Source organism: Narcine bancroftii, chromosome 10 (assembly GCF_036971445.1).
Source record: "Narcine bancroftii isolate sNarBan1 chromosome 10, sNarBan1.hap1, whole genome shotgun sequence".
Taxonomy (NCBI): Eukaryota; Metazoa; Chordata; class Chondrichthyes; order Torpediniformes; family Narcinidae; genus Narcine; species Narcine bancroftii.
The window spans coordinates 67,972,477-67,998,644 of record NC_091478.1 but is presented as its reverse complement, the minus strand read 5'-3'; the positions used below and the strand labels follow the sequence as shown (position 1 = coordinate 67,998,644).

The window sequence follows — 26,168 nt, the reverse complement described above, 5'->3', positions numbered from 1 at the left end:
TTAAATTTACTCCCTCTCTCCACCTCCGATCCTCCAATGATCACTGGATCGAACCCCTCTGGTTTCACTGGATATGGAAGGCTAATTTTAAATGTACTTACCACACCTCGTGCCAGGTAGTAATTTACAAAATCTTTCCAAGTTATTTCCCTCCCTGTGTCTTGGTGGTAGAAATACATGAATCCAGAGAAAAGTCCAGCTATTCCTACAGCCAAATAGCGGAATTCCTTGTCATCCCATGGAAGATCTCCCTAGAATGAATTACAAAAGTAACCTGTGTCTTACATTTATTAATTCTTTTAAAGTCAATTATTGGTCATGAAAGTCAACAAAGTCAATTAAATCACTACAAGATTTGTTAAATTAATTTTGAAGCGCATTTTCCATTTGTACAATGAGGGGGTAAAAAGTCCACGTCAGCTGCAGGCTCGTTTGTGGCTGACCAGTCCGATGCGGGACAGGCAGACACGATTGCAGCGGTTGCAAGGGAAAATTGGTTGGTTGGGGTTGGGTGTTGGGTTTTTCCTCCTTTGCCTTTTGTCAGTGAGGTGGGCTCTGCGGTCTTCTTCAAAGGAGGCTGCTGCCCGCCAAACTGTGAGGCGCCAAGATGCACGGTTTGAGGCGTTATCAGCCCACTGGCGGTGGTCAATGTGGCAGGCACCAAGAGATTTCTTTAGGCAGTCCTTGTACCTTTTCTTTGGTGCACCTCTGTCACGGTGGCCAGTGGAGAGCTCGCCATATAATACGATCTTGGGAAGGCGATGGTCCTCCATTCTGGAGACGTGACCCATCCAGCGCAGCTGGATCTTCAGCAGCGTGGACTCGATGCTCAACATGATTATCCAACTGCACGAAAACCAACAAGGTCGGGTCAGATACAGCAATGAGCTCTCTGATCCCTTCTCCATTAACAATGGCGTGAAGCAAGGCTGTGTTCTCGCACCAACCCTCTTTTCAATCTTCTTCAGCATGATGCTGAACCAAGCCATGAAAGACCCCAACAATGAAGACGCTGTTTACATCCGGTACCGCACGGATGGCAGTCTCTTCAATCTGAGGCGCCTGCAAGCTCACACCAAGACACAAGAGAAACTTGTCCGTGAACTACTCTTTGCAGATGATGCCGCTTTAGTTGCCCATTCAGAGCCAGCTCTTCAGCGCTTGACGTCCTGCTTTGCGGAAACTGCCAAAATGTTTGGCCTGGAAGTCAGCCTGAAGAAAACTGAGGTCCTCCATCAGCCAGCTCCCCACCATGACTACCAGCCCCCCCACATCTCCATCGGGCACACAAAACTCAAAACGGTCAACCAGTTTACCTATCTCGGCTGCACCATTTCATCAGATGCAAGGATCGACAATGAGATAGACAACAGACTCGCCAAGGCAAATAGCGCCTTTGGAAGACTACACAAAAGAGTCTGGAAAAACAACCAACTGAAAAACCTCACAAAGATAAGCGTATACAGAGCCGTTGTCATACCCACACTCCTGTTCGGCTCCGAATCATGGGTCCTCTACCGGCACCACCTACGGCTCCTAGAACGCTTCCACCAGCGTTGTCTCCGCTCCATCCTCAACATCCATTGGAGCGCTCACACCCCTAACGTCGAGGTACTCGAGATGGCAGAGGTCGACAGCATCGAGTCCACGCTGCTGAAGATCCAGCTGCGCTGGATGGGTCACGTCTCCAGAATGGAGGACCATCGCCTTCCCAAGATCGTATTATATGGCGAGCTCTCCACTGGCCACCGTGACAGAGGTGCACCAAAGAAAAGGTACAAGGACTGCCTAAAGAAATCTCTTGGTGCCTGCCACATTGACCACCGCCAGTGGGCTGATAACGCCTCAAACCGTGCATCTTGGCGCCTCACAGTTTGGCGGGCAGCAGCCTCCTTTGAAGAAGACCGCAGAGCCCACCTCACTGACAAAAGGCAAAGGAGGAAAAACCCAACACCCAACCCCAACCAACCAATTTTCCCTTGCAACCGCTGCAATCGTGTCTGCCTGTCCCGCATCGGACTGGTCAGCCACAAACGAGCCTGCAGCTGACGTGGACTTTTTACCCCCTCCATAAATCTTCGTCCGCGAAGCCAAGCCAAAGAAAAAAAGAATAAAAAAATTACAATTTTTTTTTAAAAAGCAATGAAATCATGGTTAAATATCAAATTACAACAATACTGTAATTGAATGCTTGAATCAATGTTGCAAAATGGAATTCATTCTTATAGAGTCAACAAATGCAGCCATTCTCAATGGCGGTCATATGGGCTACCTGGGGCCATGGCAGATGGTGGTCCATGGACTGAAATCCATAATAAGGAGGAGCCCCCAAGGGGCATGGAAACTGAACAAATCAAACCACTTTTGGGAAGGAAAGGTCTTTGCTGCTAGCCTTTGCTGTATAATGGCCAAAGTAAAATCTTTTCAAAGTTGGAGGCATTTAAAGATAGCGTAGAATGAGCTGGACAAATGTGAAAAATTATCAATGTTAATTGTTAACAAAGAGTCTTCTTTGCTTTGACATGATTGTGTTAGACCAACTTGGAACCAGCTTTGACTATGACTTGCCTTCCACGCAGTTTTTCTCTTTTGTTCCATATTTCTCACATCCACATACCATTTCACATTTGGCTTTGAATTTTCAACACTAAATTTAAGCAAACTTTTGAGCTATCCCTTGGAAGAGGTGCTTTCGTTTAGTAAGAGTTCCTTTTTAGTTACTAAAATAATTTTACCCTCAAATTCCTTAGCAAAAAAGTGTCAGCCGTATTCAGTGGAATACTTATCATGTGGTTTCATAACATCTCCATAGAATACTTCTCTGTCCAGGCATTTGATCTGAGGCTAAAAAAAATGGGGTCAACCTATTTGCCAGTCATTTTGTATGTCAAAATATACAGTAATTGCATATCTGATCTTTTTGAACATCTTTTAATAATTTACCTACACTGAGATGTGGCTCACTGGTCTATAATTTCCAGGTTACTTTTGGAGCATTTTTTTTTAAATAACGGAACAAAAAGTTCTACCCTCCAATCCTCCTGCAACACACCCATGGCTAAGGATACTTTAAATATTTCTGCCAGAGCCCCTGCAATTTATACACTAGCCTCCCTCCAAGGTCCAAGGGAATTTCTTGTCAGGCCCTGGGGATTTATCCACCCTTATTTACTTTAAGACAGCAAGCACTTCCTCCTCTTTAATTGGTATATGTTCCATAACCTTACTGCTTGTTTAACTTGCTTCCCATGACTCTGTGCCAGTTTCCAGAGAGAATACTGATGAAAAAAAGTTAAGATCTTCCCCATCTCTTTTGGCTCCATACAAAGCCAACACTCAGATCAAGGGTACCAATCTTTCCCCTTACTATCTTTTTACTCTTAATATACCTGCAGAAACCCTTAATATTTTCATTCACATTGTCTGCCAAAGCAACCTCATGTCTTCATTTAGCCTTGAGGTTTTCTTGCATTTTTTAATACACTTCACATATCTCATTTGCTCCATGTTGCCTGTACCTGCTATACACCTCTCTTCTGACCCAGAGCACCAATATCCCTCAAAAACCAAGGATCCCAAGTTGGTCTCCGTCGAGGAGTCACGTGATGGCCGGTAGGGGAATATCAGCCCTCTCCAGAAAAGAAAAAATAAAGTGAAGAAAATACAAAGTTCAATAAATACAAAATATAAGAAATAAAAGATATAAAGTTGTAGAGAAAAGAAAGAAAATGGCACCCAAGAAGGAAAAAGCAAAAGCAATGGGAAAAAAAGAAAATACACCAGAAAAGAAAGGAGAAGGCCTTACCTGCATGAGGAAATAGGGAGCAGTAGTGGAGAAGAGCGCCTGATCTCAGAGGTTGGTGACGGCCCCACGGAGTCGCGACCCCCCCCCCCCCGACTGCTGGACTGCAAAAATGGCTCTGTGAGTCAAACAAAAGTGCGCAACTGTGCAAATTAAGGAGAAGGAGAACACTGACGGGAGGGGGGTTCAGCCGAGGAGGGGGGCAACAACAGTGTGACCAGCTGAGGGATGCCCAACACCAGGGCTCTCAGCTGGAAGAAGAGGAAAGTGACAGGAGAGGGAGTGAAGAGCAGCAGCAGGAGGCTCAACAGATGAGCAGCTCAGAAGAAGAAAACCAACAGCAAGAGGCCAAGCAAGAAGCCCAGCAAAGTGAGATAAGCAACTCATCAGGAAAGTCAGAAGATACACAGATACAAAGAAGAGAAGAAGAAGAAGACACAAACACAGGTACAGACACAGAAGAGGAAGAAGACGACCAAGATCTTCACAGAGAAATAGAAGGTAAAACAGATGGACAGAATATAGATAAAGCTTTTTTTTCAAGAACAAATGAGAGTATTAAGAGAATGGTTGTCATTAGAATTTAGTGCAATTAAAAGAAAAAATGAAAAGAACAGAAGGTAAAGTGCAAAGATTAGAGCTAATCATGACAGAAATAGGGAAAAGAGTAGAAAATGTGGAAGAATGAGAAACGGCTGTAGAAATGGAAGTAAATGACTTAAGAGAAAAATTGGAAGAAAGTGATAAAAAAAATTAGAGTCACAGGAGTTGTTAGCTCAGAAAATTGATATGCTGGAAAATTATAGTAGGTGAAACAACATAAAGATAGTGGGCCTAAAGGAAGATGAAGAAGGCAGAGATATGAAGGATTTTATAAAAGAATGGATCGCAAAGGTCCTAGGAACAACAGAAATGAAGGAAGGAATGGAAATAGAAAGGACACACAGAACACTAGCTCCGAAACCACAGACACATCAAAAACCAAGATCCAGTTTAGTAAAATTTTTGAGATATACAACAAGAGAAAATATACTGGAGTGGGCAAGAAATAAAATTAGAGAAGACAATAAGTCATTGGAATACAAGGGTCAAAAAATATTTTTTTACCCAGACATAAGTTTTGAACTCCTAAAGAGAAAGAGGTTTAATACAGCAAAATCAATCCTATGGAAAAAAAGGATATAAATTTATGTTAAGACATCCAGCTGTGCTTAAAATATTTATCCCTGGGGAGCAAAACAGACTGTTCTCGGATCCAGAGAAAGCACGAGAATTTGCAGAACGCTTGCAGGACAGAAGGAGAGATGAAGAGATGTAACAAGAATGAAGAACGGCGATAAAATATATATAAAGATGTAAAAATAATGTATATGTAAAGAACTAAAGGGAAAGAGAAGGGAAGAAAGGAAGTAAGGGAGTAAAAAGGGAGAACTTTGACATATGTGTAAAAAAAAATGTTTTCTGGGGGCGGGAAGAGAATAATCGTCACTACGAAATCAGTTGACGCTTGCGAGCAGGTTTGCAATCCAAATGGAAAGGGGAGTTGTTGTTGCCCAGCAAGGAATAAGGAGAAACTCGGGGGGGGGGGGGGGGTATATTTGGGGTTAAGGGAATATTTGATGTGGGAGTTGTTGAAGTATTTTATGTTTTAAATGTGTTTCATACATTGAGTTTAAAAAGGGAAAACTGAGAGATGAAAATGGGGAAAAGGGGGATGTGGCGGTGAGGAAGCAGAAATGATGTGTAAACAGTATATGAGATGGCCATGTTGAACTATATGGCTATAAACATTAATGGAATACATAACCAAATTAAACGGAAGACGCTATTAAATTTACTGAAAAAAGGAAAGGAATAGATATAGCATTTGTGCAGGAAACGCATCTAACTGAAGTGGAAAATAACAAATTAAAGAGAGACTGGGTAGGCCATGTAGCGGCAGCATCATATAATTCAAAAGCTAGAGGTGCAACTATATTAATTAATAAAAATTTACCAATCAAAACAGAGGAGGAAATAATAGATCCAGCAGGGAGTATGTAATGACAATGTGTCACATATATTCAGAATTCTGGAATTTGGTCAATATATATGCACCTATTGAAGAGGATCAAAAGTTTATGCAAAATACTTTTTTGAAGATTGTAGATACACAAGGAAATATATTGATAGGAGGGGATTTTAACGTTAATTTGGATCCAATGTTGGATAAAACTGGACAAAAGACTAGCAAAAAGAATAAAGTGGCCAAATTTATGGTTAAATCAATGCAGGAAATGAAATTTCTGGATATATGGAGGAGGCAGCACCCAAGAGAGAAGGAATACTCACATTATTTGAGTAGGCATAAAACATACTCAAGGATTGATATGTTTTTGTTGTCGGCCCATATTCAAGGGAGAATTAGGAAAACTGAATATAAAGCTAGATTACAATCTGATCATTCAACCCTGTTATTAGCAATAGAACTGGAGGACATCCCACCAAGAACATATCTTCTTTTCCTTGGCTTGGCTTTGCGGACGAAGATTTATGGAGGGGTAATGTCCACGTCAGCTGCAGGCTCGTTTGTGGCTGACAAGTCCGATGCGGGTCAGGCAGACACGGTTGCAGCAGTTGCAAGGGAAAATTGGTGTTGGGTTTTTCCTCCTTTGTCTTTTGACAGTGAGGTGGGCTCTGCGGTCTTCTTCAAAGGAGGTTGCTGCCCGCCGAACTGTGAGGCACCAAGATGCACGGTTTGAGGCGATAACAGCCCACTGGCGGTGGTCAATGTGGCAGGCACCAAGAGATTTCTTTAGGCAGTCCTTGTACCTCTTCTTTGGTGCACCTCTGTCTCGGTGGCCAGTGGAGAGCACGCCATATAACATGATCTTGGGAAGGCGATGGTCCTCCATTCTGGAGATGTGACCTACCCAGCGCAGTTAGATCTTCAGCAGCGTGGATTCGATGCTGTTGGCCTCTACCATCTCAAGTACTTCGATGTTGGAGATGAAGTCACTCCAATGAATGTTGAGGATGGAGCGGAGACAACGCCGGTGGAAGCGTTCTAGGAGCCGTAAGTGATGCCGGTAGAGGACCCATGATTCGGAGCCGAACAGGAGTGTGGGTATGACAACGGCTCTGTATACACTAATCTTTGTGAGGTTTTTCAGTTGGTTGTTTTTCCACTCTTTTGTGTAGTCTTCCAAAGACGCTATTTGCCTTGGCGAGTCTGTTGTCTATCTCGTTGTCGATCCTTGCATCCGATGAAATGGTGCAGCCGAGATAGGTAAACATTTGACCGTTTTGAGTTTTGTGTGGGGGGGCTGGTAGTCACGGTGGGGAGCTGGCTGATGGAGGACCTCAGTTTCCTTCAGGCTGACTTCCAGGCCAAACATTTTGGCAGTTTCCGCAAAACATGACGTTTAGCGCTGAAGAGCTGGCTCTGAATGGGCAACTAAAGCGGCATCATCTGCAAAGAGTAGTTCACGGACAAGTTGCTCTTGTGTCTTGGTGTGAGCTTGCAGGCGCCTCAGATTGAAGAGACTGCCATCCGTGCGGTACCGGATGGAAACAGCGTCTTCATTGTTGAGGTCTTTCATGGCTTGTTTCAGCATCATGCTGAAGAAGATTGAAAGCACCAAGAACATATAGATGGAGGTTGAACTCCATGCTACTCAAAAGGAAGGAATTTAGAAAGTTTATTGAACACCAAATTAAAACGTAGTTTGAAATAAATACGGAATCAGTGAAAGACAAATTTATATTATGGGACACAATGAAAGCCTTCATTAGACTAAGATGAAAAAGGACTACAATCGGAAAATAGGGCAGTTGGAAAGGGAGATAGTACAGAAAAGGAACAAGCAAAATGGGATGATATAATAATTGGTGGACAAAAAAAACATTACAAACGTTTAAGGTGGAGAAGAACATAATGAAAATAAAGCAAAAGTATTACAAGCAAGGAGAAACAACCACATAAAATATTAGCCTGGCAACTTAAGACAGAACAAGCTAAAAGAACTGTATTGGCATCAAGGAAAAAGGACAAACAAATTACATATAATCTAATTTTAAGGAATTTTATGAAAAATTATATCAAACTGAGAACGAGGGGAAAGATGATAAAATAAAAGAGTTTTTAGCTAAAATTGAACTGCCGAAATTGTAAGAAGAGGAACAAAACAAACTGATAAAACCATTTGAAATAGAGGATGTACAGGATATATTAAAAAAGCTGCTGAACAATAAAAAGCCTGGAGAGGATGGATTCCCAATAGAATTCTATAAAACATTTAAAGAGTTATTAATTCCTCCTCTCCTGGAAGTAATGAACCAGATAGAAGAAACACAAAACTTGCCAGATTCATATAAGACAGCAATAATTACAGTAATACCAAAGACGGGGAAGGATCCACTAACACTAGCATGTATCGAACCAATTTAAATTAAGTAGGTCAACTAGGCAGGGATGTCCAATATCCCCCTCACTGTTCACTTTAGCAATAGAACTATTGGTAGAACTGATAAGTACAGAAAATACAATGAAAGGGATAAAAATAAAGGAGTATAAAACCAGTTTATTTGCAGATGACAAATGGAACTTAACAGAACCTGAAATATCAATAAAAGAATTACATAAGAAATTGAAGGAGTATGGAGAAATATCAGGGTACAAGATCAAAGCAAATAAACGTGATGTGATGCCAATGAGTAATGAGGATTATACAGAATTTAAAAAAGAATCACCATTTAAATGTCAAACACAAGCAATCCGATACCTAGGTATTAGGTTAGATAATAACTTAAGCCACCTATACAAATTAAATTATCAACCAACAATAAATAAATTGCAGGAAGACTTAGAACATTGGAAAGAATTACCGCTAACGTTGATAGGGAGGTTAAATTGCATTAAAATGAATGTCTTCCCAAGGATACAATACTTCAATCGTTACCAATTCCCTTAACAGAGAAATTCTTTAATGAGCTAAAGAGAATAATAAGGAAATTCTTGTGGAAAGGGGGGAAACCAAGGATAGCTTTAGATAAATTAACAGAGAGGTACCAAGGTGGTTTGCAGTTACCAAACTTTAAAAATTATTATAGAGCAGCACAATTAAGGTATTTATCAGATTTTTAACAAACAAGGGAAAAACCAGATTGGACTAAAATAGAGCTAGATAAAATAGGGGAGAAGGTACTGGAACATATACTTTATAAATGGGATGAAAAGCTGGTATAATATAAAAGCTCACCAATACTGCATCATTTACTCAATATATGGAAGAAGATTTACTTAGAAAGGAAAAAAACGAATGACCAAATACCAAAATTACTATTGACGCAAAATCCGCTAATCCCTTTTATAATAGATAACCTTTCCTTTAGAGAATGGGAGAGAAAAGGAATTAAAAGAATAGAAATTGTTTTTTGGGAAATAATTTATTAACATTTGAACACTTGAAGTACAAATATGGAATATCTCATGGTACAATGTTTGCATATCATCAACTGAAAGCTTATTTAAAGGATAAATTGGGAAACAGGCTGAGATTACCAGAATGAAACAGCTTTGAATATGTGATTACAGACACAATGATAATTAAAAGATTTATAACGAACATGTACATTAAGCTGCAAGATAAGGAAAAGGATGAAATAAGCTATAAACCCAAACAAAAGTGGGAAAAGGATTTAAACATAAAGATAAAAAATGAAACATGGGAAAAGTTATGTTCTGGAACTATGAAGAATATAATAAGCACAAGGTTACGCATGATACAGTATAATTGATTACACAGGTTATATATCACGACCCAAAAGTTAAAAAAAAATGTGATCCAACATTATCAGATAGATGTTTTCGTTGTAAGAAGGAAATGGGAACAACAGTACATGCAATTTGGGCATGTGAGAAAGTGAAAGTGTTTTGGGAAGATCTAAATCAGATATTAAATAAAATCACAAAAAAAATACCAAAAAATCCAAAGATCTTTCTTCTAAGTAATATAAGAAGTAAGGAATTAGGCCTTAAATTGGATAAAGCGCAAATAAGATTTATGATAGCCTTAGCTGTAACAAAAAGATGTATAATGTCAACTTGGAAAATGGAAGAGAGCCTGAGAATACAGCAATGGTACATGGAAATGAATAAATGTATTCCACTGGAAAAAATAACATATAATTTAAAAAATAAAGTCACATTATTTGAACAAATTTGGGAACCATACATGGAACATAACAGAGAGGGCTTGCCTCGGACCTCCACCCCCTAAAATGATAAGACAAAATGACTTGATCTAGTGTGTAAAAATAGATGACACATTTTTCTTGTTTATTTTTCATTGTGTGATGTCATTGTTTCATGGTTTTATTGTATTGCATATGTTGAATATTTATTGCTTTTGGAGAGGGGTGGGAAGGAGGGAGGTAGGGGGGATAAAAAAAGGAAGAAAATGCCATTGTGTATATTTAAAAGAGAAACGTTTGTATATATTTTGGTTGATATGGTTCACAGTATGGAAAATAAAAAATTATTTAAAAAAAGAAAACCAAGGATCCCTATGCCTGTTAATTTTGCCATGAATCCTGACAGGAACTTACAAACTCTGTTCTCTCAAAATTTCACCTTTGAAGGTCTGCTACTTATCTCGCACATCCTTGCCCAAAAACAACTTATCCCAATCTATGCATTCGAGATACTTTCTTACTTCCTCAAAATTGGCCTTTCGCCAATTTAGAATCTCAACCTGAGGCCCAGACCTATCCTTCTCCATAATTAACCTATGATCACTGGATCCAAAATGTTCCCCTTTGACATACTTTTGTCATCTGTCCTGACTCATTCCCTAATAGAAGATCCAGTATTGAACTCTAGGTGGTTCCTCTAAATAACGATTTTGAAAATTTTCCTGAACACATTTGACAAACTCGAAGCCATCCAGCCCTTTTACAGTATGGGAGTCCCAGTTAATATGTGCAAAATTAAAATCTCAAACTATCATAACCAGGTGTCTGCTATCTCTCTACAGATTTGCTCCTCCAATTCTCAATGACTATTGGGCGGTCTATAATGCAACCCCAATGAGTGTGGTCATACCTTTCCTGTTTCTCAGCTCCACTCATATAGCCTCAGTAAACAAACCCTCTGGTCTGCCCTGCGTGAGCAACAGCTGTGATATTTTCCCTGATGAGCAATGCCACTCCTCCACCTTTCATTCCCCCCCCCCCCCACCCCACCACTCTAACACGTCTAAAGCAAAATAAGCTTGGAACATTGAGCTGCCAGCCAAGTTTCACTAATGGCCACAATGTCATAATTCCACATTCTAAATCATCTGCCTTTCCTGCAATACTCCTTGCTTTGAAATAGATTTATCTGGGGATCATTTCCATCATGTACAACCTGTTGATTCTAACAGTGCATACAATTTTCACATAATCTTTTCCCTCCTCCACTCCTCTATCTGCTCTGGCACTTTGGTTCCCATCCCCCTGCAAATCTAGTTTAAATCCACCAGAACAGCACTAGCAAACCTTCCTGCAAGAATAGTAGTACCCCTCCAGTTCAGATGCAAAATGTCCCACCTTCCCTGGAAGAGAGCCCAATAATCCAAAAACCCAAAACCCTCCCTCCTTCACCACATCTTTAGCCACATGCTAAGCTGCATTATCCTCCTATTTCTAACCTCTCACTAACATGGGTAACAAGCCTGAGATCACAACCCTGGAAGTCCTATCCTAGCGCCCAGCTCACTGAACTCTCCTTACAAGACCTCCTCACCCTTCCTACCCACATCATTAGTCCCTATATGAACCACGACATCCGGCTGGTCATCTTCCCTCCCTCCTGAGTATGCCATGAACTTGACCTGAGGTATTTCAGACCCTGACACCAGCGAGGCAACATACCATTCAGGATACTTGATTTTTTCCAAATAACAAGTTGTATGTGCCTTAACTATGGAGTCTCCTATCACTACAGCTCACCTCTTCTCCTCACTCTCCTTCTTAGCTACAGGACCAGACTCCGTGCCAGAGACCTAATAGCCTTGGCTTCTCCCAGGTTCATCCAACTCCTGCTCTTGCTCTAATTCCTTAACTCAGTTTGTCAGGAGCTGCAGCTGGTTGCACCTCACAGATGAAGTCATCAGGGATCCTGCTGGCTTCCCTGATGACCAACATTCTGCAAGAGGAGCATTCCTTTGCCTTGGTTTATCACTAGAGGAAAAAATTCTGCCCTTAACTGTCCCTACCTGCTAAATCCTTTTTGTTGCTCGAATAGGGTGGTCCTGTCTTATTTCAACTCCTGCACGATCACCTCAGTCCCTATTTACCAAAGCTCTTTGAGCTGAAGTTTCACTCTGACTCAGCCCACTCCGACAATGACAGCTCCCCGATTCATCATTTCATTACAAGGCAAGAAATTCTCTTTAAAATTAGACAAATCCACCCTGAAAGAGAACGATCTCTTTTCATAGCTTATGTCTGATTCTGGAATGGAAACAAGCTGATGGAAGAAATATGTCAGAAGGATTAAAACAGATACCAAGGGACTAACTATTTTTGAACTTAAAAATTACCTAAACTCTCGTTTAATAGCATTCCATTTGCGAACAGTCACATGTATTTTGGTGCCACTTTAATGGTTGGACGATACAAAGGGCTCATCACATGCCTGAAAAATATACTTCATTCTTTTCTGCTCATTGCATTATTCATAAAGAGCACTTAGGGGTTAAAAATTTAGGAGGACATTTAAATACTTCATTTTCATTTGTCATAAAGACTAAACTTCATTTTAAAAAAACCATATCCACAATCATCTACCTAAGGTCCAGACCAACTGCTATTCATCTATCGGCGTAATTTCTTCCATATCAGGATTGTGGGAGGGAGCACTTTGCTTGTCTTTTTTTGTTTGTTTGTTTTTAAATGTGCATCTGTTTATAAAAATCTGGCTATATTGCTTCAATAAAAATCTCTTTTTTTTTAAAAAGAAAGCAGCCTTTATCCTCAAGAACCCCACCACTCAGGCCATGGCCTCTTCACTCTGCTACCATTGGGGAAAAGGTACAGGAGCCTGAAGACGAGCCCTCAGTGGCACAAGGACAGCTTCCTCCTTGCTGCCATCAGATTCCTTTTTTTTAAAAAATTTTTTATTTTTCACACCATAAACCACATTAACCATGATACATACTTTTTCCTTTTCAAATATATACAGTGCCATTTTCTCCCCCCCCCCTCCCATCCCACCCTCCCTACCTCCCCCCTCCCGTCCATTTAAAGTACAAAATCTAGGATACATTAAACCAGTCAAACAATGTTGTCATTCAATAAAAATAAACAAGAAATTCCACTGAGTCAATTCTTTTCATTTCCTTCTCCTTTCGTTAATTTAGGTAGTGAATGTCCCCGGTAGGTTTTCGCTATTATGTTTCATGTAAGGCTCCCATATTTGTTCAAATATTTCAATATTATTTCTTAAACTATATGTTATTTTTTCTAATGGAATACATTTATTCATTTCTATATACCATTGTTGTATTTTCAAATTATCTTCTGATTTCCAGGTTGACATAATACATTTTTTTGCTACGGCTAGAGCTATCTTAACAAATCTTTTTTGTGCATCCTCCAAATCAATTCCAAATTCTTTGTTTTTTATGTTACTTAGGAGGAAGATCTCTGGATTCTTTGGTATATTGTTTTCTGTTATTTTATTTAATATTTGGTTTAGATCTTCCCAAAATTTTTCTACTTTCTCACATGTCCAGATTGCATGAATTGTTGTTCCCATTTCTTTTTTACATTGAAAACATCTATCAGATACTGTTGGGTCACATTTATTTAACTTTTGAGGTGTAATGTATAGCCTGTGTATCCAGTTATATTGTATCATACGTAACCTCGTATTTATTGTATTTCTCATCGTTCCAGAACATAACTTCTCCCATGTTTCCTTTTTTATCTTTATATTTAAATCTTGTTCCCATTTTTGTTTAGTTTTACCATTTGTTTCCTCATTCTCCTTTTCTTGCAGTTTAATATACATATTTGTTATAAATCTTTTGATTATCATTGTATCTGTAATCACATATTCAAAGTTACTTCCCTCTGGCAAACTCAGACTGCTTCCTAATTTGTCCTTCAAGTAGGATCTCAATTGGTAATATGCCAGCACTGTATCTTGAGTTATATTGTATTTATCTTTCATTTGTTCAAAGGATAATAATCTATTTCCTGAAAAACAATTTTCTATTCTTTTGATCCCTTTTTTCTCCCATTCTCTAAAGGAAAGGCTATCTATTGTAAAAGGGAGTAACTTATTTTGCGTCAATATTAGTTTTGGTAATTGATAATTTTTTTTATTTCTTTCTACATGAATCTTCTTCCAAATATTGAGTAGATGATGTAATACTGGAGAACTTTTATGTTGTACCAATTTTTCATCCCATTTATATAATATGTGTTCAGGTATCTTTTCCCCTATTTTATCTAATTCTAATCTAGTCCAATCTGGCTTTTCCCTTGTTTGATAAAAATCTGATAGGTATCTTAATTGTGCGGCTCTATAATTTTTAAAGTTTGGCAGTTGTAAGCCTCCTTGTTTATACCATTCTGTTAATTTATCTAGTGCTATCCTCAGTTTCCCCCCTTTCCATAAAAATTTCCTTATTATTTTCTTTAACTCCTTGAAGAATTTCTCTGTCAGGTGTATTGGCAATGCCTGAAATAGGTATAATATCCTTGGAAAAATGTTCATTTTAATACAGTTTATCCTTCCTATTAGTGTTAGTGGTAAATCTTTCCAATGCTCTAAATCGTCCTGTAATTTTTTCATTAGTGGATAATAATTGAGTTTATATAGTTGGCCGAGATTTTTATTTATTTGTATACCTAGGTATATTATTGCTTGCATTTGCCATCTGAATGGTGATTCCTTCTTAAATTTTGAGAAATCCGCATTATTCATTGGCATTGCTTCACTTTTATTTACATTAATCTTGTAACCCGACACTTCTCCATATTCCTTCAATTTCTTATATAATTCTTTTATTGATAGTTCTGGTTCTGTTAAGTATACTATAACATCATCCGCAAATAAACTGATTTTATATTCCTTGTCTTTTATTTTTATCCCTTTTATATTATTTTCTGTTCTTATCAATTCTGCTAGTGGTTCTATAGCTAACGCGAACAATAAAGGTGATAGTGGGCATCCCTGCCGTGTTGACCTGCTTAAGTTAAATTGCTTTGATATATATCCATTTACTGTCACTTTCACCAATGGTCCCTTATATAATGCTTTAATCCAATTAATATACTTCTCTGGTAAACTGAATTTTTGCAATACTTTGAATAAATAATTCCATTCTACTCTGTCAAAGGCCTTCTCTGCGTCTAAAGCAACTGCTACTGTTGGCGCTTTACTCCCTTCTAATGCATGAATTAAGTTAATAAATTTACAAATATTGTCTGTTGTGCGTCTTTTTTTAATAAATCCAGTTTGGTCTAGATTTACCATTTTCGGTACATACTCTGCTAATCTGTTTGCTAATAGTTTAGCTATTATCTTATAATCTGTGTTAAGTAAAGATATTGGTCTATATGACGCTGGTGAAAGTGAATCTTTCCCTTGCTTTAGTATTACTGTAATTATTGCTGTTTTACATGAAACTGGTAAGCTTTGTGTTTTATCAGTCTGGTTGATTACTTCCAGGAGGGGAGGAATTAATAAATCTTTAAATGTTTTATAGAATTCTATTGGGAATCCATCCTCTCCTGGTGTCTTATTATTTGGTAATTTTTTTTATTATCTCTTGTATTTCTACTATTCCAAATGGTTCTGTTAATTTATTTTGTTCCTCTATTTGTAGTTTTGGTAGTTCAATTTTAGTTAGAAATTCATCTATTTTCCCTTCTTTCCCTTCGTTTTCAGTTTGGTATAATTGTTCATAGAATTCTCTAAAGTTTTCCTTGATCTCCTTTGGATTATATGTGATTTGTTTGTCTTTTTTCCTTGATGCCAATACCATTTTCTTAGCTTGTTCTGTCTTAAGCTGCCATGCTAGAATTTTGTGCGATTTTTCCCCTAGTTCATAATATTTTTGTTTTGTCTTCATTATATTCTTCTCCACCTTATATGTTTGTAGTGTTTCATATTTTATTTTTTTATCTGCCAATTCTCTTCTTTTAGTTGTATCTTCCTTCATTGCTAATTATTTTTCTATATTTACTATTTCCCTTTCCAACTGCTCTGTTTCCTGATTATAGTCCTTCTTCATCTTGGTTACATAACTTATTATTTGCCCTCTAATGAATGCTTTCATTGCATCCCATAGTATAAACTTATCTTTCACTGATTCCGTGTTTATTTCAAAATACATTTTAATTTGTCTTTCAATTAATTCTCTAAAATCCTGCCTTTTGTGTAACATGGAGTTTAATCTCCATCTATACATTCTTGGAGGGATGTCCTCTAACTTTATTGTCAATATTAAGGGTGAATGGTCCGATAATATTCTAGCTTTATATTCTGTTTTTTTTACTCTATCTTGCATACGAGCTGATAACAAAAATAGGTCTATTCTTGAGTATGTTTTATGTCTAGCCGAGTAATATGAATATTCCTTTTCCTTTGGGTGTTGTTTCCTCCATATATCCAAAAGTTGCATTTCTTCCATCGATTTAATTATAAATTTGGTTACTTTGTTCTTTCTGTTAATTTTTTTCCCAGTTTTGTCCAATTTGAATCCAAATTCAGGTTGAAATCCCCTCCTATTAATATGTTCCCTTGTGCATCTGCTATCTTCAAAAAAATATCTTGCATAAACTTTTGATCTTCTTCGTTAGGTGAATATACATTGAGTAGATTCCAAAACTCTGAATATATCTGACATTTTATCATTACATATCTCCCTGCTGGATCTATTATTTCCTCTTCTATTTTAATTGGCACATTTTTACTAATTAATATAGCTACTCCTCTTGCTTTTGAATTATATGACGCTGCTGTTACGTGTCCTACCTCATCTCTCTTTAATTTCTTGTGCTCCAATTCAGTTAAATGTGTTTCTTGCACAAATGCTCTATCAATTTTTTCTTTTTTCAGTAAATTTAGCAGTTTCTTCCTTTTAATTTGGTTATGTATTCCGTTAATATTTAAAGTCATATAGTTCAGCGTAGCCATTTTATACTTTGTTTATCTTCCCTTTCCGTTTCTCCATCATTACCTTTCCTTCTTATCCATTTCTGCTTTCTTGTTTTGAACACTTTATAAGACAACATTTCTAAAACATCAAACATTTTCCCTATTCTCCTATTTAAAACTTCTTTAACCCCATTCTCCCCTCCCCCTCCTGAGTTGTCCTTTATCCCTTGTCGGACAACCACATCTCCCCTCTCCATTTGGATTTGCAAATTCACTCGCAAACGTCAGCTGATTTTGCAGTGACCGTAACTCCTCCCCACCCAGCCCCCCCAGAAAAGATTTCAATTTTCATATGTAACAAAGGTCACTCTTTTAATTCCCTCCTTATTCCCTATATTCCATTTCCCTCCCTTATTAATTCTTGTCTATGCTCTATATATTTTCCTCTAAATACGGATACATTCATGTATGCATACTATATATATATATATATATATATACACACACATATACCCCTTTACACACATACATATAGATCGTGGTCATTTTTACTCTCATTACATGTCTTCATCTCTCTGCTTGTTTTGTAGTTGTTCTGCAAATTTCCTTGCTTCCTCTGGATCCGAGAATAGTCTGTTTTGTTGCCCTGGAATAATTATTTTAAGTACCGCTGGGTACCTTAACATAAATTTATATCCTTTTTTCCATAAGATCGCTTTCGCTGTATTGAACTCCTTCCTCTTCTTCAGGAGTTCAAAACTTATGTCTGGATAGAAAAAAATTTTTTGACCTTTATATTCCAGTGGCTTTTTGTCCTCTCTTACTTTCTTCATTGCTTTCTCCAATATATTTTCTCTTGTTGTATATCTTAAGAATTTTACTAAAATGGATCTTGGTTTTTGCTGCGGTAGTGGTTTCGGGGCTAATGTTCTATGTGCCCTCTCTATTTCCATTTCTTCCTGTAATTCTGGTCTTCCCAGGACCCTGGGGATCCAATCTTTTATAAATTCTCTCATATTCTTGCCTTCTTCATCTTCCTTAAGGCCCACTATCTTTATATTATTTCTTCTATTATAGTTTTCTATCATATCTATCTTCTGAGCTAACAGCTCCTGTGCTTCTTTAGCTTTTTTTATTAGATTCTTCTAATTTCTCTTTTAAGTCTTTTACTTCCATATCTACAAATGTTTCTCGTTTTTCCATATTTTCCACTCTTTTTGCCAATTCTGATATGGCCACTTCCATTTTATTCATTCTTTCTTCTGCATTCTTAATTCTTTTTATCTCATCAAATTCTTGTAATTGCCATTCTTTCACTGATTCCATATATTCTTTAAAAAAAGATACATCCATTGTCTTGCTTTTCTCTTCTTCTTCCACTTCTTTCTGTTCTTCTTCTTCTTCTTCCTCTGGGTTGACCATCTGTTGTGTCCTTGTTTTCTTTTTACCCTCTTCTTTCTTGTTGTCGTTATTGTCTGTGTTCTGCACCTGCTGCTGTGCTGCAGGTGTCTCTCTCAGCTGTGGAGATCGACTCCGCAGCTGTTCCCCCCTCCCGTCAGTGTGTTTTTTTTCATGCGCGGTTGCGCACTTTTACTCGGCTCTGCGAGCCATTTTTGTAGTCCCGAGCCCGGGACCTCCACTGACCTGTGGGAGCGGGCCTCTCTCTCCGCGGCGGGCCTCTTCGGACAGGTAAGGCCTTCACCTTCTTCTTCCGACGTCTTTCCTTCTTCTTTTCTTCCCGTTGTTTTTGGTTTTTCTTTCTTCGGTGCCATTTTCTTCACACTTTTACTTTCACTTTGTTTTGGTTTTTAAGTTTGTGCCTTTGCTTTTTCTCTATCTTCTTTTAACTTTTCTGGAGAGGGCTGGCCACTACTCCATCACGTGACTCCCCTGCCATCAGATTCCTGAATGAAAAATGAACCACAGACACTAGCTCACTTTGTCTTTTTCTTGCACTATTTTTATTTATTTTCAAATGTGATTTATGGAAATGTTTGCCCTGTGACGCTGCTGCAAAACAAAAAAAAGTGACATGTTTATGACAATAAATTCTGATCCTTTTCAAGACCGTCCATTCCAGCTGTGAAGAAAACGACGAACATTTCCAGGGGCTGCTGCTGCGTGCTGAGGTGGCAGTCGAAAGGAAAGTCCTTGTTGTTTTGTTGCACTCAAGGATAAATTTCTTTTCCTTCTCAAGATTCAAGGTTCCTTTTATTGTCACACAATACATTAAAAATGTAACATACATGATACACTTTAACTTTTGTCTGCTGAAAGGCAGACAAAGAGTTGCTATTAGTGTTGCCCATCATCCTTTACAATTAGAAAAAGCAAAGGAAGGTCCTGAAAGCCTTTATTTAATTGGCTTTTTCCCATTTCACCTGCCTGTGTGAACAGGACCAATATGGTATGGGAGAGGGGGTGGGGGGAATTCATTTTTGTCCCAGTACTTACCCATCAAGATCGACGGTATCAGAGCTGATGAGTTTTGCATTGGCTCAAGTGTAAAAGGTGTTACCCACCTTCCTGGGACACCAGTGCTGCAGGTCCCAACTCCTTTTGCACTGGATGCCTGGTCCCCATGTAGAAGGATGCACTGAATCAGCTTTTCTTGGTTCAGTGTGAACACTCTGATCCAACCCTAAGCTCGGGTCATTGACACACCAATTTTCTGGGATCTCAGTGTGTAAGCACCTCTTGAGTGTCTGTGGATTCACTTCCAGCGCTCCTGCAGCTACACAGATTCCTGTTTGATTCATAGGCAGCCCGAGCTCCAGGTCCAAACCTGCTTAAATCAGGAAGCATTCAGTGCCCTTCAGGAGCCCTTCTTTCCCTCAGCACCTTCTCGAATCCTAGTTCCCATGAGCCAGTGTGCAGCAGCCCACAGCCTGTGCAGTAGAGTCGTCTCCCCTGCTTCTCCTTCTCAACAGAGGCTGTTCTCCCAGTATCTGATGCCCTACACTGGTCTGCTGCTCTGCAGCCAAAGGCACCACCATCTTGGGAACATAACAAGGTGTACATATTCTATCTGGCAGATATCTTTGACAAACTCCATTTATTGAACAAGACCTTCCAGCACAACCACAATAACCTCATTGTGTCTTGCTTTAAAGAGCTCAAAGTCTATTGGACCCATATCAGACTGGGAATGATTTAGGTACTATTTTCAAATCTGAACGTGAACACTGTTTATGTGAAACATCCAAATCAAATACACACAGATCTACAGGAAAGATTTAATAACCTGTTAAAGCTCAATATCCCTTACTGGATTTAGATCAATTTGAGGAACAACCCGCTGACGTCGATACAAAAATTCAAGCAAGGTGGAGGCATTAGGTATAAATAAGGAGGTAGTGAAATGGATTCAGCAATGGTTGGATGGGAGGTGTCAGAGAGTAGTGGTAGAAAATTGTTTGTCCAATTGGAGGCCGGGATCGGTCCTGGGTCCACTATTTTTTGTTATATATATTAACGATCTGGAAGTAGGGGTGGAGAATTAGATAAGCAAGTTTGCAGATGATATAAAGATTGGTGGTGTTGTGGACAGTGAGGAAGATTACTGTAGATTAATAGGTGATTTAGGAAGGCTGGAGGTGTGGGCTGAGAAATGGCTGATGGAATTTAATACAGATAAGTGTGAGGTGTTACATTTTGGAAAGGCAAATCTAAATAGGTCATATGTATTAAATGGTAGGCTATTGAGATGTGCAGAGCAACAAAGGGATTTAGGAGTGATGGCAAATAGTACCCTCAAGGCTGATACTCAGGTAGATGGTATGGTGAAGAAGGCATTTGGAATGTTGGCCTTCATAAATCGGAGTATTGAATTCAAGAGTAGGGAGGTTATGATGAAATTGTACAAGGCATTGGTGAGGCCAAATTTGGAGTACTGTGTACAGTTTTGGTCACCGAATTATAGGAAGGACATAAACAAAATAGAGAGAGTGCAGAGAAGGTTCACGAGAATGTTGACAGGATTTCAAGGTTTGAGTTACAGGGAAAGGTTGTGCAGACTAGAGCTTTTTTCTCTGGAGCGTAGAAGATTGAGGGGGGACTTGATAGAGGTGTTTAAGATTTTAAAAGGGACAGACAGAGTAAATGTGGATAGACTTTTTCAATTAAGAGTGGGGAAGATTCAAACTAGAAGGCATGGTTTAAGATTGAAGGGGGAAAATTATAAGGGGAACATGAGGGGAAATTTCTTTACGCAAAGGGTGGTAGGGATGTGAAATGAGCTTCCGGCAGACGTGGTTGAGGCTGGATCATTGGTTACATTTAAGGAATGACTGGATAGTTACATGGAGAGGAGAGGACTGGAGGGGTATGGACCGGGTGCTGGTCAGTGGGACTAGGAGGGTGGGGATTTGTTATGGCATGGACTAGTAGGGCCGAACTGGCCTGTTCTGTGCTGTAAGTGGTTATATGATCTTCAGAGAGATATAATTGCAAGTCAATCAATTTTTAAAAAAGATCCTTAGGTCAAGAGTGATTTTCCGAATCGATTTCCAAAACTATGGAAAAAGGCAGAAATATTTTTCCTTGCCTTTCCCTCAATTTACTTGGTTGAATGTGGATCCAGCAAGGTAGTTTCCTTGAGAAAAGCAGGAGCACACTTGACTTTGCAGCAGGAGGTGACCTTTGATTATCACTATCTCATTTAGAGCCTGGAATCAAAAAACCTGCACAGGAAACATGAAGCTCAGGATAGAACAGTATAGTGCAGTTCCTTCGGGCCTCAGTATTGTGCTGACTGTATACACCTACCAAAATAAAAACTCCCTACCTTGTAACCCTATTTTCCTTTCATTCTTGTACCTATCTAAATGCCATTCATGTATCAGCCACCCTTACCACCCCTGGCAATTCATTTCAGGTACTCACACCTCTCTGTGTTTATAACTTACCCCTCATGTCTTCCCCAAACTTTTCTTCCTTCACTTTGAACAGATATCCTCTGGTGTTCGCTACACATCGCCCTGAGACAAAGTCTTACCTTACCTCTCATAATCTTGCAGACCTCTATTAAATCATCCTTCTTTGCACAAAAGAGAAAAGCTCTAGCTCTGTTAATGTTGCCTCATCAGGCATATTTTCCAATCCAAGCAAAATTCTGGCAAATTTCCTCTGTACCTTCTCCATTGCTTCCACATCCTTCTTGTCATGAGATGACCAGAGTTGAATACAAGATTTATAGAGTTCAACATTACCTCATGACTCCTAAACTCAATCCCCCGACTAATGAAGCCTAGCATACCATAGGCCTTCTTAAACATCCTATCAACCTGTGCAGCAACCCTGAGAGATCTATGGATTTGGACCCCAAGGTCCCTCTGTTCTTCCACACAGTTAAGTATACTACCATTTCATTTTATATTAATTATTGTTTAAAGTTCTTTTTATTAAGTTTTCACATCCTCCAATTTATGCTTAAAGTTCCCCAATGACTCACTGTGTACAAACCATTGCACTCTAAGAATCTTTAAAACAATGTTGTAATATGCATGTTCAGTTTTTCTTCTTCCCTACATATTCAATAAAAATAATTCTTATTCATCTGTCTGTTCTGGAATCTCAAGCCACAGTTGTTATGCTCAGAGCAAAAGCCTTGTTTTCTTTTCACCTCACATAACAAAAATAAATTGTTTTTTATGTCGTTGGCAGAAGTTCAAAAGAAACCAACTAAACTGATTCACAAGGAAGGGAGCCCATAAACTTTGAGCAAAGTCAAGAGGCTGTCACCAAAAAAAAGCTGAGAATGGCTGAATGAATGTGTATTAATGATGTTATCTAATCAGTCAGTTTCATTTCTTCCTTTGAATTTTGAAAAAATGCAATTTAATTCAAAGTAGCATCTGACTGATATTTGTAATGAAACAAATTTACCAACCAAATTGATTCTCTAATTCAGAAAGGATAAACAACAAGAATAAATTCTTCAACCCCAACTTGTATTCAGTCATAAAACATGACAACAGGCCCTTTAGACCAACTTGTCCATGCTGTATATTTGGATTTCCAGAAAGCGTTTGATAAGGATCCGCACAAGAGACTTCTCAGTAAGTTTCAGGAAAGTGGAGTCCGGGGAAGTATATTGGCCTGGATTGAAAATTGGTTGTCTGACAGGAGGCAGAGAGTCGGGATAAATGGGAGTTTTTCAGATTGGCAGAGAGTGATAAGTGGGGTGCCGCAGGGGTCAGCGTTAGGCCCACAACTGTTCATCATTTACATTGATGACTTGGAGGAGGGGACAAAATGTGGTGTAGCCAAGTTTGCGGATGACACCAAATTGAATGGAAGAGCAAATTGTAATGAGGATGTGGAGAGTCTGCAGAGGGATATAGTTAAGCTGGATGAGTGGGCAAAGGTCTGGCAGATGGAGTACAATGTTAGTAAGTGTGAGGTTATCCACTTTGGCAAGAAAAATAAAAGAGCTGAATATTATTTAAAGGGTGAAAACTACAGCATGCTGTTGTGCAGAGGGACTTGGGAGTGCTTGTGCATGAATCACAAAAAGTTAGGTTGCAGGTGCAGCAGGTTATTAAGAAGGCAAATGGAATGTTGGCCTTCATCGCTAGAGGAATTGAATTCAGGAGTAGGGAGGTAATGTTGCAACTGTATAAGGTACTGGTGAGACCGCACCTGGAGTACTGTGTCCAGTTCTGGTCTCCATATTTGAGGAAGGATATACTGGCTTTGGAGACGGTCCAGAGGAGGTTTACTAGGTTGATCCCTGGGACGAAGGGGTTGACTTATGATGAAAGATTAAATTGTCTAGGATTTATTCGCTCAAGTTCAGAAGAAAGAGAGGAGATCTTATAGAAACATATAGGATTATGAAGGGTATGGATAGGATAGATGTAGGAAGGTTTTTTGAGCTGGCCAGGGAAACTAAAACGAGAGGACACAGTCTCAAGATTCGGGGGAGTAGATTTAAGACAGAGATGAGGAAAAATAGTTTTTCCCAGAGAGTAGTGAATGTTTGGAATTCTTTAACCAGGGAAGTGGTTGAGGCTGCCTCATTAAACATATTTAAAATTCGGTTAGAAAAATTTTTACATGATAGAGGAATTAGGGGATATGGGGAGAAGGCAGGTAGGTGGAGTTAGGTCATAAATTAGATCAGCCATGATCGTATTGAATGGCGGAGCAGGCTCGATGGGCCATTTTTGGCCTACTCCTGTTCCTACTTCCTATGTTCCTATGTCTAGTAATCCCAGCTAATTTAATCAGCTCATACCCTTCTGATTCATTCCTATACATCAGTGATTTTCAAACATTTTCTTTCCAATCACATACCACCTTAAGTAATCCCTATGCCATAGATACTCTGTGATTACTGGTAGTAAGATATCAGTTAAGGTGGCATATGAGTGGAAAGAAAAAGTTTGAAACCTACTGTTTTAATTGTACCTAATCGACTCGTTATGTGCAAGGTTTCATAACTCCAAAGGAAATGGGCCAATGTCAATTTTTCTCAAGCAAAATATTTCAGTAACAATTGGGTCTAAAACAATGATTCTCAACCTTTTTTCCCACTTACATACCACTTTAAGCAATCCCTTACTAATCACAGAGCACCTATGACATAGGGATTACTTAAGGTGGTATGTGAGTGGAAAGAAAAAGTTTGAAAACCACTGCTATACATCTAATGTCCAAATCTTTCTTAAACATTGTAATTGCCTCTTCCATCTGTTATCATAACATACACCCACCACCCTGTGAAATGCTTCCCCCTCAGTCCACTTTATAAATGTTTCCCCTCTTACTGTAAACTATGCCCTCCACCTTTTGACTCCCCAAGCCTATAAAAAGTTTGTTACTAAGTAAGAGAGATTCAGTAGAAAAATGTTAAGGCAGAATAGTATTTAAATAGTATAAGCTTAATGCTCAGAAACCGAGTGTTCACAAACATAGAGAGTTAACATGCAGATACAGCAAGCAATGAAGAAGTGAATGTTGCAGAGGATGAGAGTGCAGGAGTAGGAGAGTCTTTTTTAAAAAAATAGTTTAGTTTAAAATTTTTCACCATTCATGCAGTCAATTACAAAATTAAAAATTTCAAGCACCAATGTAAATTCAGTATTTTCTCCATAATTACAGGTAAGATGTATGGAAGGTGTATGGAACGTTGGTTTTCAAGAGATATTGAGACCCTGGTTAAGAAGAATGGGACCATTAGAGGGCGCTCAAAATCAGTGAACCGGTGCGGACTCGAAAGGCCAACATGGCCTGTTTCCGCTCCGTAAATGGTTATATGGTTACCCCATATAAATGATGTGGGGCCCTTTCATGATGGATTATGCTAGTTATTTGTTTCAATTACAAGCTGAAGAATTGAATTACTTTTACATTTCAATAATAGATTATCAAGGTATTTCATCTGGAAATCTACTGATTAGCCATGAATTGCCAAGGAGACAAACCTTCTGCATCCGATTCCACCAGGTAGATTGTTCCTTTTTCCCGCTTCTTTTACTACCGCCTCCCGGCCCACCTCCAGTACTTCCTCCAGATTCCTTTGACTTTGCTGAGAATAAAGATGTCACATTGTTATTAGTAAAAACATAAAAATGCTGGAGAAGCTCAGCAGGTCAGTGTCCTTTATTTAGCAAGTATAAAAACACAACCCAGCCCTTCTTCAAATTCTGAGAGAATGCCAGCAGGCATCCAAACAAAAGATAAGGGGGAGGGGGTGGTAAAGTCAGGAGATGATAGGTGGAGAAGGGAGGGAGGGGACAGCAGTGATCAGGGGGTGGAAGGATGGCTAGGATGGTAAGGGGGAAGGGAGGGAAGAACTAGAAAGACTGGAAAGGGGAAGGAGAAAGAAGCCAAGCAAGTTTAGCAGAAAGCAGAGAAGTTAATGTTAAGATCATCTGGAAGGAGTGCCCAGACAGAAAGTAAGGAGTTGTTCCTCATATCTGCGGGTGATCTGGGTGAGATAGTACACAAGTCTATGGACTGACATGCGAGTGTGTGAGTGTGACTTAGAATTGAAATGGTTGGTTACTGGGAGGTCGCTGCTGTTGCGGACGGAGTAGAGGTGCTGAATTAAGCGATCTCCCACTCTGTGACCAATCTCTCCGATGTAGAGAATGCCACAAAGGAAGCCCCTGATGCAGTAAATAAGTCCTGTGGACATACAAATGAAGTGTTGATTCACTTGAAAGACCTATTTGGGGCCCTGGACCATGATGAGGGAGGAGGTGTGGGTGCAAGTGTTGC

General features: G+C 39.1%; 1 protein-coding gene across 2 annotated transcripts in view; it reads right to left on the bottom strand.

Moving 5' to 3' along the window:
• Positions 1-26,168, bottom strand: part of LOC138744684 (mitochondrial inner membrane m-AAA protease component AFG3L2-like) — a 99,445-nt gene that overhangs the window by 62,295 nt on the left and 10,982 nt on the right. Inside the window, exons 4-5 of one of the 2 annotated variants that reach the window (XM_069901225.1) lie at positions 25,370-25,473; positions 102-251 (exon numbers count right to left, since the gene is read on the bottom strand). In XM_069901225.1, coding sequence (XP_069757326.1) covers positions 102-251; positions 25,370-25,473 — 254 coding nt within the window. The remainder of the gene's footprint in view (positions 1-101; positions 252-25,369; positions 25,474-26,168) is intronic. The other variant, XM_069901226.1, reaches the window with a different exon arrangement.